This window comes from Polypterus senegalus, chromosome 6 (genome assembly GCF_016835505.1).
Source record: "Polypterus senegalus isolate Bchr_013 chromosome 6, ASM1683550v1, whole genome shotgun sequence".
Classification (NCBI taxonomy): Eukaryota; Metazoa; Chordata; class Cladistia; order Polypteriformes; family Polypteridae; genus Polypterus; species Polypterus senegalus.
In genome coordinates this window covers 662-13,973 of record NC_053159.1, presented here as the reverse complement: position 1 = coordinate 13,973, position 13,312 = coordinate 662, and the positions used below count along the sequence as shown (strand labels likewise).

The window sequence follows — 13,312 nt, the reverse complement described above, 5'->3', positions numbered from 1 at the left end:
GGTCACGATTCTCCATTTTAATGCTTTATAATTAGTGGTGGTCGAGAATGGATACACCGCTTCTTGATTTCTATCTTTGTGTTTTGCTTTTATCAGAGCATTTGTCTTTAGGTCTGTCAACAAGCACGCTTTGGAGGTGTTTAGCACGAGGGGTCAAACGACCCACCGCCGTGCAGGAAAGGAGAGTGTGTGACAACATGGCAGTGAGCCCCTCACAGAGATGATTGAATCAAAGTCCAAAAGGCAGGATAAGGGGCTGCAGGGTCCAGACTGTAATGGAGTCATCGTGTCGTAAACACCTTAGAGCACAAGAGCTCCATTAAGCCCCATTAGAATCCCATTTTCTAGCCATGTTTTTGTAGCCTCTTCACTCAGCCACCTTTGAAGTTGAACGTGTAATGTAGAAAAGCATTAGTCTGACAGCCATGTGCTTCAGTGCTTTTACCTCTCCACAAATAATCTGTAACTGTGACACGGACGAGAAGAGGACACGTTAAGAACAATGCGGCTCTGACATTGCCAGTCTAAAGTAAGTGACAGTCATTAGCGCACCAACTGTTTTTAATTAGACGTTTGAAAGTGTACCACTTCGGTGGCATAATTCATGCAAAATGATTTCAATGTGTGGACTCAAGTGGCTTTCCCGAAAGAATGACACAACAAAGAAAGGTAAAGCCACCAAGCCTAAAATGTGCGTTCTTCCTGAATACCACAGTTGAAATTGTGAGGGTACTGCGGTCATTTTTGAACCACACAGCCTCACAACACTTTCAAATTCCACAATTTAAAAGCAAAAACCCGCAGAAACGTTACGGTAGAAAGTAAATAGGGTGATAGCAAAATGAATGGAATAGAAAAATGACAAATGTAGTGAATCAGACATCAGCACAATTTTGGGTGACGCAAACAGAAATTTCAGAGTGACTTCTTGTGTGTGTGGCGGAGAGGTGGCTCTGAGGCTGCGGACCTGCGCTGGCTTTCAGAAGGTTGCTGGTTCAAATCCTGTAAATACCAGAAGTGATTCCACTCCGCTTGGCACTCAAGCAAAGCCCTTAACCTTCCGCTGCTCCGTTCTGGGAATGATGTTAACCTGCAAGAAGGTCCTCTGGCATGCAAGGGAAAGTTTGGGGCTTGGTGGCAAGATTGGCACCCCAGCCACTGTTCCTCTCCATTCAAACAAGTGTGGTGCTGAGGTGTCACCCGTTGTCCTAATTTGGGATCCTGAGGAGGTTCGTCGTGTGGTTGGTGCCACAATGTGCTGTATCAGTGCAGGCTCCCAACCTTTATGTGTGACCACCCATGTTCAGATATGACATGAATTGTTGTAAGATGTCTTAAATCAACTGGTCTGTGGAGGGATAAGCAGATGTCTGCGGGGAAACGGTGGAGAATGCAGTGACCTGAGGCAGACACGTTTGAATTCACTCGTGCAGGCCTGGACACAGACAGGTGGTCATTTGTGATCAATAACAGAAGACACGAACTGAATGAACTGTCATCTGATCTGAAACACTTTTGAATACAAAGAATTGTATAAGAATTAAATACCAAAAAGCATCTGATAGCCTACAAACAAAGAAAGCTTTGTGCCAGTATTAAGACTAAGAGAAGTTCACCAGATTGGGCAAAAGAGGACTGCCGGAGATCCTCATGGTGATGCCATATCCTTTCCAGGGCTAATTGTGTTTAACTGAAATTGTACGCTGGTGGCTCAATGTGTCACGAGAGGGCTGACAGAGGACTTTGACTTCAACAAGCTTACAGTTTCAAAGACTCTGACTGCTAAGCGGCCCCTTGCTGTGCTTAAACACACACACGATCACATCAGCTTTTCGGGTGGGGGGCTATAGGTCAAAATGTCCAGTCCCCACCCCTGGCTCAAAAGGTTTGCCACATTAAGCTGCCTGTGCCCGACCACAGTATAAAACGGAGACGGAAAGCATTTTGAGGTAGTGGTCTCTGTTGTGTTGCACTGGTGGCAGGACAAATGTAGCGCCTTAGTCTCGCATGACACAAGGGTGGACTTAGCATCCGCTGGGGGCCTCTGTGTTTCCAGACTGGTAGACACAGGACATTTGCTGCTGCCATTCTGCTTCTTTCTGTCTGCTGGAGGCTTAGTGTCGAGGTCAGCCCTGCCAATGGTGCCCTTGTCCTTGGCAGGCTCCTATTAACTGGGCTCTTGCAAGGCCAATTTTACAGTTACAATGTTGTAACCCACTTGGGCAGAAAAGGAAGAAGATTTAAATCAAAGCATAGTTCAGAATAAAAGTTTATCAGGGAAGTGCAGATAAGACACAATGATGGAGCTTGGAAAAGCTGGCAAAAAAATTGTACGAAAATGATAAAAAAAAAATTACGAAGCAAGAAAAGAAGCATCAGAAACAGCAAAAAATGATGTCACCACTCAAGAAGACTGAAAAAATGACAGTGGGGTGAAGACATGACCAATAAATAATAAGAATAAAGGTGAAGACGCTTTATTTCAATGTGATTTGTGAGGTGCAGCTCAACATGGCAGTCAGATTGTAGTCTTCCCAGGAAATTATTCAGTAATAATAAGTTCATCTGGAGTGGAATAAATAGTTCATACAACCATGTGGAAAAGTGCAGGAGGCGGAAGTGGGGCTGACCTTCCTGGCCCCGTACGATTACCATGCAACGTGTCGCTTGAAGTGGGCACAGCAGGTAGTCTGCCTCTGCGTCTTCTGCTGTTTTTAGCTGTGGTTTTCCATCACCGGCTGATGCTCATTTGATGGCTTTCATGTTTCTTTTTTCATTGTTTATCAAGAGTAACTGGGACAATGACAGCAGTAAAGTGTCAGGACTGAACTACGGACTGAATAGTATGAATACGGAGCAGGACGTGTGTGTGTGTGTGTGTGCAGCTTCTTTGCTTGAAGAAGTCCGACTATATACTACACTGAGCGGAGCGTTCTGAAGCAACGTGCAGCTTTACTCACTCTGAAGGCCACACGTGGCGTCGTTACACAGGGGTTTGCAGGCTTCAATAAAATCAGATGCCCAAAGTAAAGTGGCAGAGCCCATCAGATAACTAACTGTAGTGTAAAAAGGCATTCAGAATGTCACACATGCACCTTAGGATAATTCTCAAGAGCGCTCAGTGATAGGCTGACATCTAACTATCAGAGACAGCCCTCAGATATTGACGCTCCTTTCCATTCACCCCGTTCTTTCCCTAAGTCCTAAGATGACAACCAAACAATATCCTTTGTCTAGTCTGTGACCTTCTTATGACATCAGCAGCAGAGAAGAGAATAAAAGCAGAGAGTCGCTGTGCTTACTGCTCTAATCCAACAAATCCAGGAAGGCGTCAAGATCTCAGCCCAGCATCAGCAGTAAGTAGCCACTTCAATGCCTTAAAACGGATGGCGAGACTTTGACACGGCTTGATAGGCACACACACACACACACACACACACACACCGCAAAACAATTTCTCTGCGCAAACTTAAAACATTAAAGGCTTGAATATCTGCATGAATATATGCAGCATCTCTCAGACACGGGTGGGTACAGCGGGCTGCTGGGCATACAAGCCGACTCAAAGTGCTTGGGCTGCAATGTGAGGTTTAATCTTAAATAGGATGGAGTCATCATGACAATGGAATTTAAAGACATGCTCTGCCGAGCACAGTATGACAGGCTGACATATTTTTAAGTCGTCTGCCGGTTTATTTGAACATTTAGAGCTTTATTCTACTTTGACATGATTGTGTTTGTTTGGTTTGATAGCCAGTGCTGCCAATGGCTATGAAGTGACGTTCACCATGGCATACCTTGTTTATTGTACCACAAGGTTTGACTCATCATGAAAAAGGCAAACAGTCGAGAGTTGAGATTAGCACATTAGCTTGTGTCAAAAGTGCACTGTGGGGTGGAAATGACAGAAAGCGGCTTTGTTCCAACTTTCAGTGGTCAAGTTTTGACTTATTTCAAAAAGAATATCTCACGCAGAGATCCAATTCAGGTTCGAGTTAGTATGTTCTATATACCTGCAGATGCCTGCTTTGTGTTAAAATTGGTACAAAGCTTTAAAAAGCTTTGTATCTTTTTGCTTATTAATGTATTTATCTTACCCTTTATAAGCCTGAATGGCGCACTTTGCCATTCCAGCTCTTCTAAGAGCTTCAGGTCTCCACCACAGCTCTCACCTTGGACCCTGGCTTTTCACAGAGGCTGTAACACAGTGAAACATTTGAAATCAAAGAATTCTGTGGAATTCATTGTCTGCCTAAATGATCTTATGGGGAGCGGCATACCTTACTGGCAGCACTGGGCACAATAAGAGCCTCACGTTTCCTTATCATAAGGTGTGCCGGCATGCGGGCCTTGTAACTTGTTAAGTCAAATCCGTTGCTTTTGCAGGTGACCCCGTCTGAATCCAGAGGAATGAAAGTGTTTGCTGCTTGCTGCGTTTTCCTCCTGCTTCTGTGTGTAGGCTGCCCGAATGCTGACTGCAGGATTCAGGAGCGATCCATGGAGATCAGAAGTAAGTTTCAGGATTACCGCTAATGTCACCCTGTATTGCTTTCTCTTTGAGCCAGTAGGTTTAATTGCAAACATGATTAAGGCGCTCATCACTTCTGACTAAAATCTGCTCTTTGCAACCTTGAAAAAAAAAAAAAAGAAAACTGTGAGGTGGCATTGTGGCCAGCACTGGCATGGAGGCAGTAAATTGGTATGAAATCTCTGGGCACTGTGGAGTCAACATGTCCTCTGCTCGCCTGCACATTTCCTCGGGGTGCTCAGTTTGATGCAACAATCCAATAAGAGTCTTTTAAGGTTGTTTGGCAGTTGGTGACGTGCTGCTGTGGAGGACGGCTTTGACTCCTGCCTTGTCCTCAGTACGCAGACCTGGGCTCCACCTGCCAAAATTTCATAGTGAAGAAAAGCACGGATGGAGGGGCGATGGGTGAGTTGGGTTGTGCTTCATCCACTATTAAGCAGCATGTGTGCGAGCCATCGTCCAGGAACATAGTTAATCTACTTCGGCTCCTTTGGGGAGGGTCCAGGGGCACCCAAAGGCTGTTTAACCCCCTAACGGGCACACGAAACATCTGATTGTGTCTCACTGCATTCTTCACAACTACCCCCATTCTTTGTACAACACAGAGTGATACAACCGTCTTCAACACAACAGAAGATGTCCATCTTGAAGGGCGTAGCTCAGGTTTTCCTTTTGAAGCAGTCAGAAGCTCCAAAGGGTTCACAATACCCCGTTTACATCGTAAAGTCAGACCACTATGGTGCCTCCTTTCATTTTCTTAATCAGAGGGTTATTCCTGTTTTTGATAAATCCATTCCTTCTTTCATTTTCTCTTTTCTGATATCTTTCAGGAGTTGTAGGAAATAGTAAAGCTGACTCTTGAGTCATAGTTTGCAGTCAACTAGACTTTCCCTCTTCATATGTTCATCCACTGATTTGCTCAAATGCTGTCAGTCACTTGTCCAAACAGACATGGAGGTTAAATTGGGCACAAGTCCAGGGTCGAGCAGATCACAGGGATATAAAATCTAAGCCGTCCCATGATGCTCAGTAAACAGGCAGCTGAACAGCCTGGACGGTCAAACGAGAGTCCAACGGCTGCTCCTGCTGTGTGCCAGATCCATGCTGGGATAATCTGCCGCTGCCCTGGCTGGATAAGTGTGTTAGGAAGAGGGACAGATGGATGGATGAGAGTGAGAACAAGAGAACAAGAGATGGCCACATAAAGACGGGGAGCTTGCTTCATTTCCACACCCCATGAGGTCTTTATGTGAAGATGGAATTTGAATGAAAAGGTAACTGTACTCTAAGCTCTGTAGTTTTACACTGGGCACTTTTAGACTGTTTCTTCATGAAGTTTAAGTAAAAAATCATAAAGATAATAGAAAGCTCATGAAGCCAAGGAGTTATACGACTGGGCTGGGCACGATGAGGTTCCTGATGGCACGCCTTACTGATGGGGCGCCATGCCAGTGCAGGTCTCGCCCCCCCAAATTTGAATCCCAGTATCTGGACTTTGCATGTTCTTGCAGGTTTGGTGAAAGTGGCTTCGTGTTTTCGACTGAGTGGCTGTCAGGCTGTGCTTTAATAAGATTTGAAAATGAGGAGTTCAGTTAGATGATAATTCATTTGTGAATGCCTGCGTCGTATTAAAGCAAATGTCCTGTCTAAGCAACCGTGTGAAAACCTACCGACCCGCTTTAAAATGTCCGCAGAGTTCAGGGTCCGAGGAAGAGCTGCATCTTTAACGGGAGATGTCGCTGAAAAAATAAAGGAAACGTCAGTTAAAATATCTAAAGCAGGTCTTTAAATGTGAACATTTTAATGAGAGACAAACAGCAAGAACGGATTTCTGAGGACCTTTTGTGCAGTGAAGGGTTTTGGGCAGCAGCCTGCAGTCGTACTTAGCACGGGTGAGAAATAAAAGTTCATTCCATTTAATGTCTTATTTAGAAGTTGTATTTGGATGATTAAAGATGACAGACGTACTGTATATTTTAATGACAAAGTACGAATGGCCCTAAAATAAAGTGGTTATAAAGAAAGACTGCGACTTGCCATCTGGTGGCGTCTTTAGCTTGACTTAAAACATCTTTAATTGTGTATTCATGTATTTATTGCACACTCCGCTTCCTTATTGTTGAACTCTTTTGTTAAATAAACTCATTGAAACAGCAAGGCATGGTATTCCGGGGCCCTGACACACGTACGCTTTGACTTGCGTCACTACGCCGTGGATTCATTATCTGCTCTCTTGGTGTCCTCATGGTGATGCTGTGCTTTTTAATAAAACGAATGCCCTTGTTTTTGCTTTCTTTAATTTATTGGAAAATATAAACCACAGTGTGTCATGTAAGTAAGAGAAGGAAATCCCTAAATCAATGGTAGAATTAGTGAGACAAGAAGAAGAGACAGAGAGAGATGAGAAAAGATGAGACCACCCCAGATAGCACAAACAAAAAAGGGGTCTTATGGCATGGAATTCGAATAAAAATCAATGGTCAAAGGAACTGAAGCAGCATAGAAAAGAGAGCTGATGTTCAAAAATAAGCACCAGATACGAATGCCAAAGCAAGACGTGGGACTGTGAAGATGTAACCAAGCTGGGGACGTAGTGAGGGCAACAGAAGCCTGATTTACCCCATGGCTCCCAGTCTTTGTGACATTCAGATCTGTTCAATAACTAAGACACAAATCGCATTTGGCAGAATGTCATCTCACCTCCCTCTATCAGCTCTTCATGAGTTTAAGTGACTCACATCTAAGGCAGGCTAAGCAGGGGTGCCCACTCGTGCCCTTCCTTAGCTTATTGTTCATTTGGGGGACCTCTCAGGTGGCCCTTGAAATCTCATCTTTAGGACATCTCACTCTGTTCTGGGCGCTGTGCCAGGGTATACCAACCTGGTGGTATACTGACTTGTGGTAACGTCTTGCCAACCCGGCCCTCCTGACAACAATCCCGTGAAGTAAATGTGTGGAATGTGTTGGACCTTTCAATGCTAACCCTAATGTGAAAATGTGTTTTTCAGTGGAAAACAAGTAGGATTTTTTGGAAATAGAAACCCACCACTACCCCAGACTGCATTGATGAGGACATTTCTAAAGCACAGGAGAATGATAAGGGGGCGATGACCTTCTCAAAGACACTAAGAATAGGAAGGTGACATAACAACAAAGTTGAGCTACTTCTAATCACACAAGTGAAGGGCACCACTGGGACGGCGTCAGAAGAGCTGCATGGCCGTTTTCGCTCTTCATGCTTGATTATAAGCCTCAAATTCTGAAAAACACCAAAGAAACAACAATTCTTAGGTGCAAAGTCGAACCACAAAAAGTGAGTATTGGTCTAGTGACATGAAATTGAATGTCAGAGAAGTTAGGACACACCAGTTAGTCAAGGAAATCTCAGGTGAAGTCCAAATGTGCTAAAGCAGTCACAGCTTTGTTAATGTGGACAGAAGATCTGCAATGTCAGTCCTCCATTGAAGTCCTTAGTAAAGAATGTAAGGCACCGCAGGGTTAATAATTGATCTCAGTTTGTATCCATTAATACCATGGGAGATGTGCACAAATGTGGCAACAAAACATTTTATAATGAAATGGTAAATAAAATGGAAATTCATTTCAAGCTGCACATTTAAAGTCTTCACTTCCAGAGTTATGGGTAATAAGCCAACGGCTCTGAAGGTGCTTTGTGTTTGTTATGCGGCCCGATTGATATTTTCTTATTTCACTCTTTTATTTCTTTCCAGATCCTGATATCGATGCTTCTTGGTACACAGGTCGTGGCATCAGGCCCGTGGGTCGCTTTGGCCGGAGAGCCTCAGAGGTTCGCCGTGGCTCTGATTACCCGTCTCATCGTTTCTGCATTCCAGTTGAAGAAAATGACGATTCCTCTCTGGACGAATAGAACATAGCAATTATTATTCATCTTTAATTCCTCACTTTCATTACAGTTTACAAATTGCTGTGTAGTCTACGATTAAAACTTATTTATATAAAACCCAAGAGGAGCCCTCCTTTCAGCTCTTTTAAGACACTTTGAGCCGTTTGTTTTGTTCAGTTACCAAAACGTCAATGAATTTGTTCCAGCAAGGGTTAAATTGCATGGGCCTTTAAAATGACATTATTTAGTAAAACCTCTGATATGCTGATTTAAAATGTATGAAAAAATAAAGGCAGTAAAAGCAAACACTTCGGGTTGCAGAATCACCATAAAGAAATCCTAAACTGGAAAGTGACTGAGGCAGGGAGAGCAGCCATTTGGGTTCTCGTTTCGGCGCCTGAGGCTGAGTTCATGGCTGACCTGCAGACAGCAGCAAGTCCTGCAGCACCACAGTGGAAGCTTATTGAAATAAAATGTGCTGCACTTGAATGGTGTACAACGTTAAGCACAATTTAGTTAACCGCGTGGCTACTTGGGTGTAGGATGACGCTTGAGACGCTCTTTCCAAATGTGCTTAAATTATGGCTGACGCCAACTAACTTTACGTTCATGAATCCCGAGAAGTCAGTTTGTCTGAGATGTTTGTCTAATTTGAAGAACGTCCCGCATGTCTACATGTAGGGACACACTCAGCTGGCAGACTAAACACATTAAGCTTACTTCACACAGACTTGACTGAGCTCAGGCTGAGTGCTATTATGGATATTTTGTAAAATTGACGAATGTTGTTGTGTCATCGCTTCAGACTTGCAAAAAAAAGAGTAAAAAAGGGGGAACTGAGCAAACAGAACTTTCATGTTGTCAGTTTCAGGATCAGCTCTCAGCGGTTAGTCAAATTCACTACTAAAGGGCACAACTTCCTACTCAGCTGCATTACTGCAAATCCAGTGCTTCCTAAGGAGGAGTCGACTGGGGTGCTCTGCGATTAACCCTTCACACTAACCCCTGTGAAAGATCAGCCTCGACACCCACAGACACGGAGTCCAGATGTCCAAAGCACAAAACACCACAATAGGGCTCACAGTCCCTTTTGCATTTCTTCTCCTCCAGTCGCAAGTTCCATCCTCTTCCACCCGACTCCAGGTCCCCGACTGGAGTGAGGCGGCCCCTTTTATGGCACACCCGGATATGCTCCAGCTTCTCCATGATGATCCTGGTGTAGTGGAAGTGCTGCAGTGCACGGCTCGGGAAACATTTAGACGCCCCCTGGTGGTGGCCACGGACCCCCAAAGGGATGAGCTTCCCAGCTCTGTATCTGTGACCCTGATGGAATCCAGAGGGGCTGCCATTTTCTGTGCAGGGGTATATATTGCCCCTCTCCTGGTCCTTCCCTGTTCCAGGCGTCCTGGTGGGGAAAGGTCTCTGGTCATCTGCCACACCCTTAATAAAGTTAATAAAGCTATGTTGTTAAAACCCCTTCTGGAAAAATCATAACTACTGTTACTGTCTCTTGTATAAGCATTAGAGGGACATTTGGCAATACGGGGCTCCACAAAAACACGCATGTATAGGGGTGGGCAAAAGTAGGCTTGCAGTTATGGAAAAAGATAAGCAGGTTATGAACAATACAATTACACTAATTATGAAATAAATACAACAACATACAGCTCTGTGTTTCATGTTCTCACAACTGTAAACTGTAAACCAACTTTTCCCTTTCCCTGTATAAGAAGATTTTGTGTTTTTAGTGCTGGGCGGACTGAAGCCTCATGAAGAGTCGAGACATTTGACACTCGCCTCTCTAGTGACATCTCCTGGTGTGGTAGAAATGTAACACCTTATTAAAGAAAGAAACATCCCCTAATAGGACAAATGAGTAATCAGGCAGGAGAAGAGCTGCTCATGGTGTCCTCTAATTACTCCTTGGCATTTATTAGAAGCAGTCCGTTACAGCCTGGTCAGAATGGTCAGAGAAACACAGAATGGCGGCTCAAGTTACATGAGAGTGTCAATCAATGCTACGTTTACTCTGGGGGGTCATTGGTTTAAACACAACTGACTTCTAGAAAATTAAAGTCTATTATATTCACTTCTAGTTCTTCTTATCCCTTTGAGATGAGCTACCACCCTGTGCACATCTCAGTTGTCCATTCTGGTTGTTTGCAGGTCATCTGCTGACTTCTTAGTCCTCCTTCAGTTCATTTCTTCTTTTACTTGACCATCTCAGTATTTTTCCTAAACCAATTCTTTACATTTCTGTACATCTCGTTATCCACTTGATCTTTGTCTCGTTTCCTGGTGTGCCTGAACAGGTTTCTGACATTTCTTAACCCTTTAAGCTGTTTCTTTAAGGTGCATTTTATGTTACACTAAAATTATTCTTCCACACTGGCCATTTGCTTTAAAGTTAGCCAAACTCATAATCAAGTCAATGACATCAGGTAAACTTTCATTGCCTTTATTTTTCGCTGTTGCAGATTGGCAACAAAGAGAAGAGTTCATCACCAGCTTCCAGTGTATGAAGTCTACAAATAATCCAACAAACATTGACATGTTGAATGTGAGATGAAACAGCAATAGATTTACTAAAACAAAACTAGACGCCTCACTCATGGGGTCCCCGCCGGCTCTTATAATAAGCACTCAAATTCATGGGTGACCAGTGTGGTGACGTCAGAACTGGAGAGACGTGTTTCGATTTTCTTTTCCTAGTTAAGATTCTGGCAGATGCATTCTGCACTCGCTACAATCGATTGATGTCTTTGCTGGGTGGTCCTGAGAGGAGTGCATTGCAGTAATCTAGTCGACGAAAAACAAACACGTGAACGAAATCTTCAGCATCTTGCAACATTATAAGGGATCTAACATTTCTTATATTTCTTAAATAAATAAAATGCTGTCTTGGTAACCTGATTAATATGGGATTGAAAATTTAGCTCAGAGTAAATAGTTACCCCTGAATTCTTCACCTCTGTCTTGACTTTACAGCCTAATGGATGGAGTTTATTTCTAATATCCTCACTAAATCCATTTTTGAGAGTCGAGTTCATCAGGCGCTATTGATAAATACAGTTGTGTATGGTGGCTCACGTTATGCCTTGAGATAATCTGACCTCACGGGAGCATGGAGATCGAAAAGACAAGTGGACCCAAGAGAGATCCTTGTGGACCCCCATATAGAATATCAGGGGTCAATGCGACACTCACATCTCAGTGGAAGAGATGGAATGGCCGCAATCACCTGCAAGTCATTTACTACTTTAACGAGTGCGGTTCCTGTACTCTGTAACCCTAACTTGACAAGAACAGAAGGTTTACTCAAGTGCCCATCGAGCTGCGTGATGACAGCCTTTAATAGGATTTCACTTAAGAAAGGCAGGGTAGGGAATTCGTCTAAAAGAGACGTCAAAAACAGAAGAGTTGAGATTATTATGGAGGAGAGAAGAGAAGAGAAGAGAAGAGAAGAGAAGAGAGTATTGTGGTGAGAGACGAGTTCTGCCCCATGACACTAAAGGTCTTTTTGGCAGCATTATTACACTCTACCAATTGGCATTTGTAAGATCTATAGTTAATCATTTTTGTTTCTTGACTCTAAGTATTATTGGGCATAATCATTTAAAATGTACTGATCATCCCCAAACATTCATTTCACCTGACAATTCTGTGCAGTTTGAAATATGTTGATGCCATACTTAGTTCAAATGTACCCAATGTAGAAAGATTAGACATGTGCAGTAGAAAAAGTAACAACTCATCTTATAGTTATGGCGCAGCTCTTATAATTAACTCTTTTGTGGCTTCTTCTCTCCCAGGGCTGAATATTTTTTAAAAAAAAAGAACACAAAGCAATTGTTTAACATAAAAATCAACCAAAAATATTTACTTTTGACAAATGTTACTGTCCAGCATGTTGTATGCTGTGATTACCTACTCTGTGATGTCACAGGCGTGTTACACAGCACAGTCCTGCGCAGTCTGATCTCGCTCAAAGCAGCCACCTTGCCACGTTGCACTTCTTACAATACGTCTTGCACTGGTGCCTCGCTTTCAATTGTCTGTTGCTGCATTTTCTCACATGTATTGTTAGTGTGTACTGTGGAGAGACAAGTCACCCATTTGACATCGTGCCAAGCCACTACCAACAAGATTTCTGCCCGCATGAAAACCGTATTGTCACCTCTTTTCATCTTCAGCCTGTGAAGCCATGTGCCATATGTTGGCAGAAAAAAGACATCCCTTGTATTTTATCCCAGATTCATAAACAGACAAATCACAGCCAGGCTAATAAAATAGTTTCTTTGTCGGTCCCACAACGTCAAGCAGGGGCTGAACTTTATACATGCCTGGCTCACCCCTTGGAAAGCATCACATACCTATCATCACGTGGCATATCCTGTCCAAAGCCACCCGGGGACAAAGCACATTTGGACCAATGCCCCTGACGTTATATCATCAGTCTAGTCCCACCTCTATTTGTAATGCCGCCACAACGCCCTTCATCTTGTCGTTTGTTGTGGGTTTCCACTTTGAAAAACGAGATTCAAAAAATTGCTCCGCCTACCTGTTTGTCTCATCTGACAGTAACTGAAAAGTGGGATCAGGAGAGAGCAGCCTGAAGTAGTCCAGCGGCTGGTAATCTGTCGTGTCCAACAGCAAGCCATGGCAACTTGTGTTATGTCTGGGTATTCCTCCCACACAAACCTTGTCATAGGTGCATTGACTACATGAATGCGCTAAGCTGGCAGCTGATCAGCTTGGGCATCGGCTGGTGTCCGATCAGCTGATGCCAGCTTTTCAATCTCTTGCTCTGTCTCCTGATCACTGTCCATAAAATCCGATTCTGAAAATTCAGAGCCTGACATAGCGGTAATGCGCTAAACATTGTCTGCCGAGTATTTTCTTTTCTGCACTTGCTTCAC

At 43.6% G+C, this 13,312-nt stretch overlaps 1 protein-coding gene across 1 annotated transcript; it reads left to right on the top strand.

Annotated features, from left to right (window-relative positions):
- The first annotated feature begins 3,246 nt into the window (after window positions 1-3,246).
- prlh (prolactin releasing hormone) lies at window positions 3,247-8,510 on the top strand. Its single transcript, XM_039754925.1, has 3 exons — window positions 3,247-3,356; window positions 4,387-4,510; window positions 8,260-8,510. Exons 1-3 carry the CDS (start codon window positions 3,252-3,254, stop codon window positions 8,415-8,417), a joined length of 387 nt encoding a protein of 128 aa, XP_039610859.1. The 5' UTR covers window positions 3,247-3,251; the 3' UTR covers window positions 8,418-8,510.
- Window positions 8,511-13,312: the final 4,802 nt, after the last annotated feature.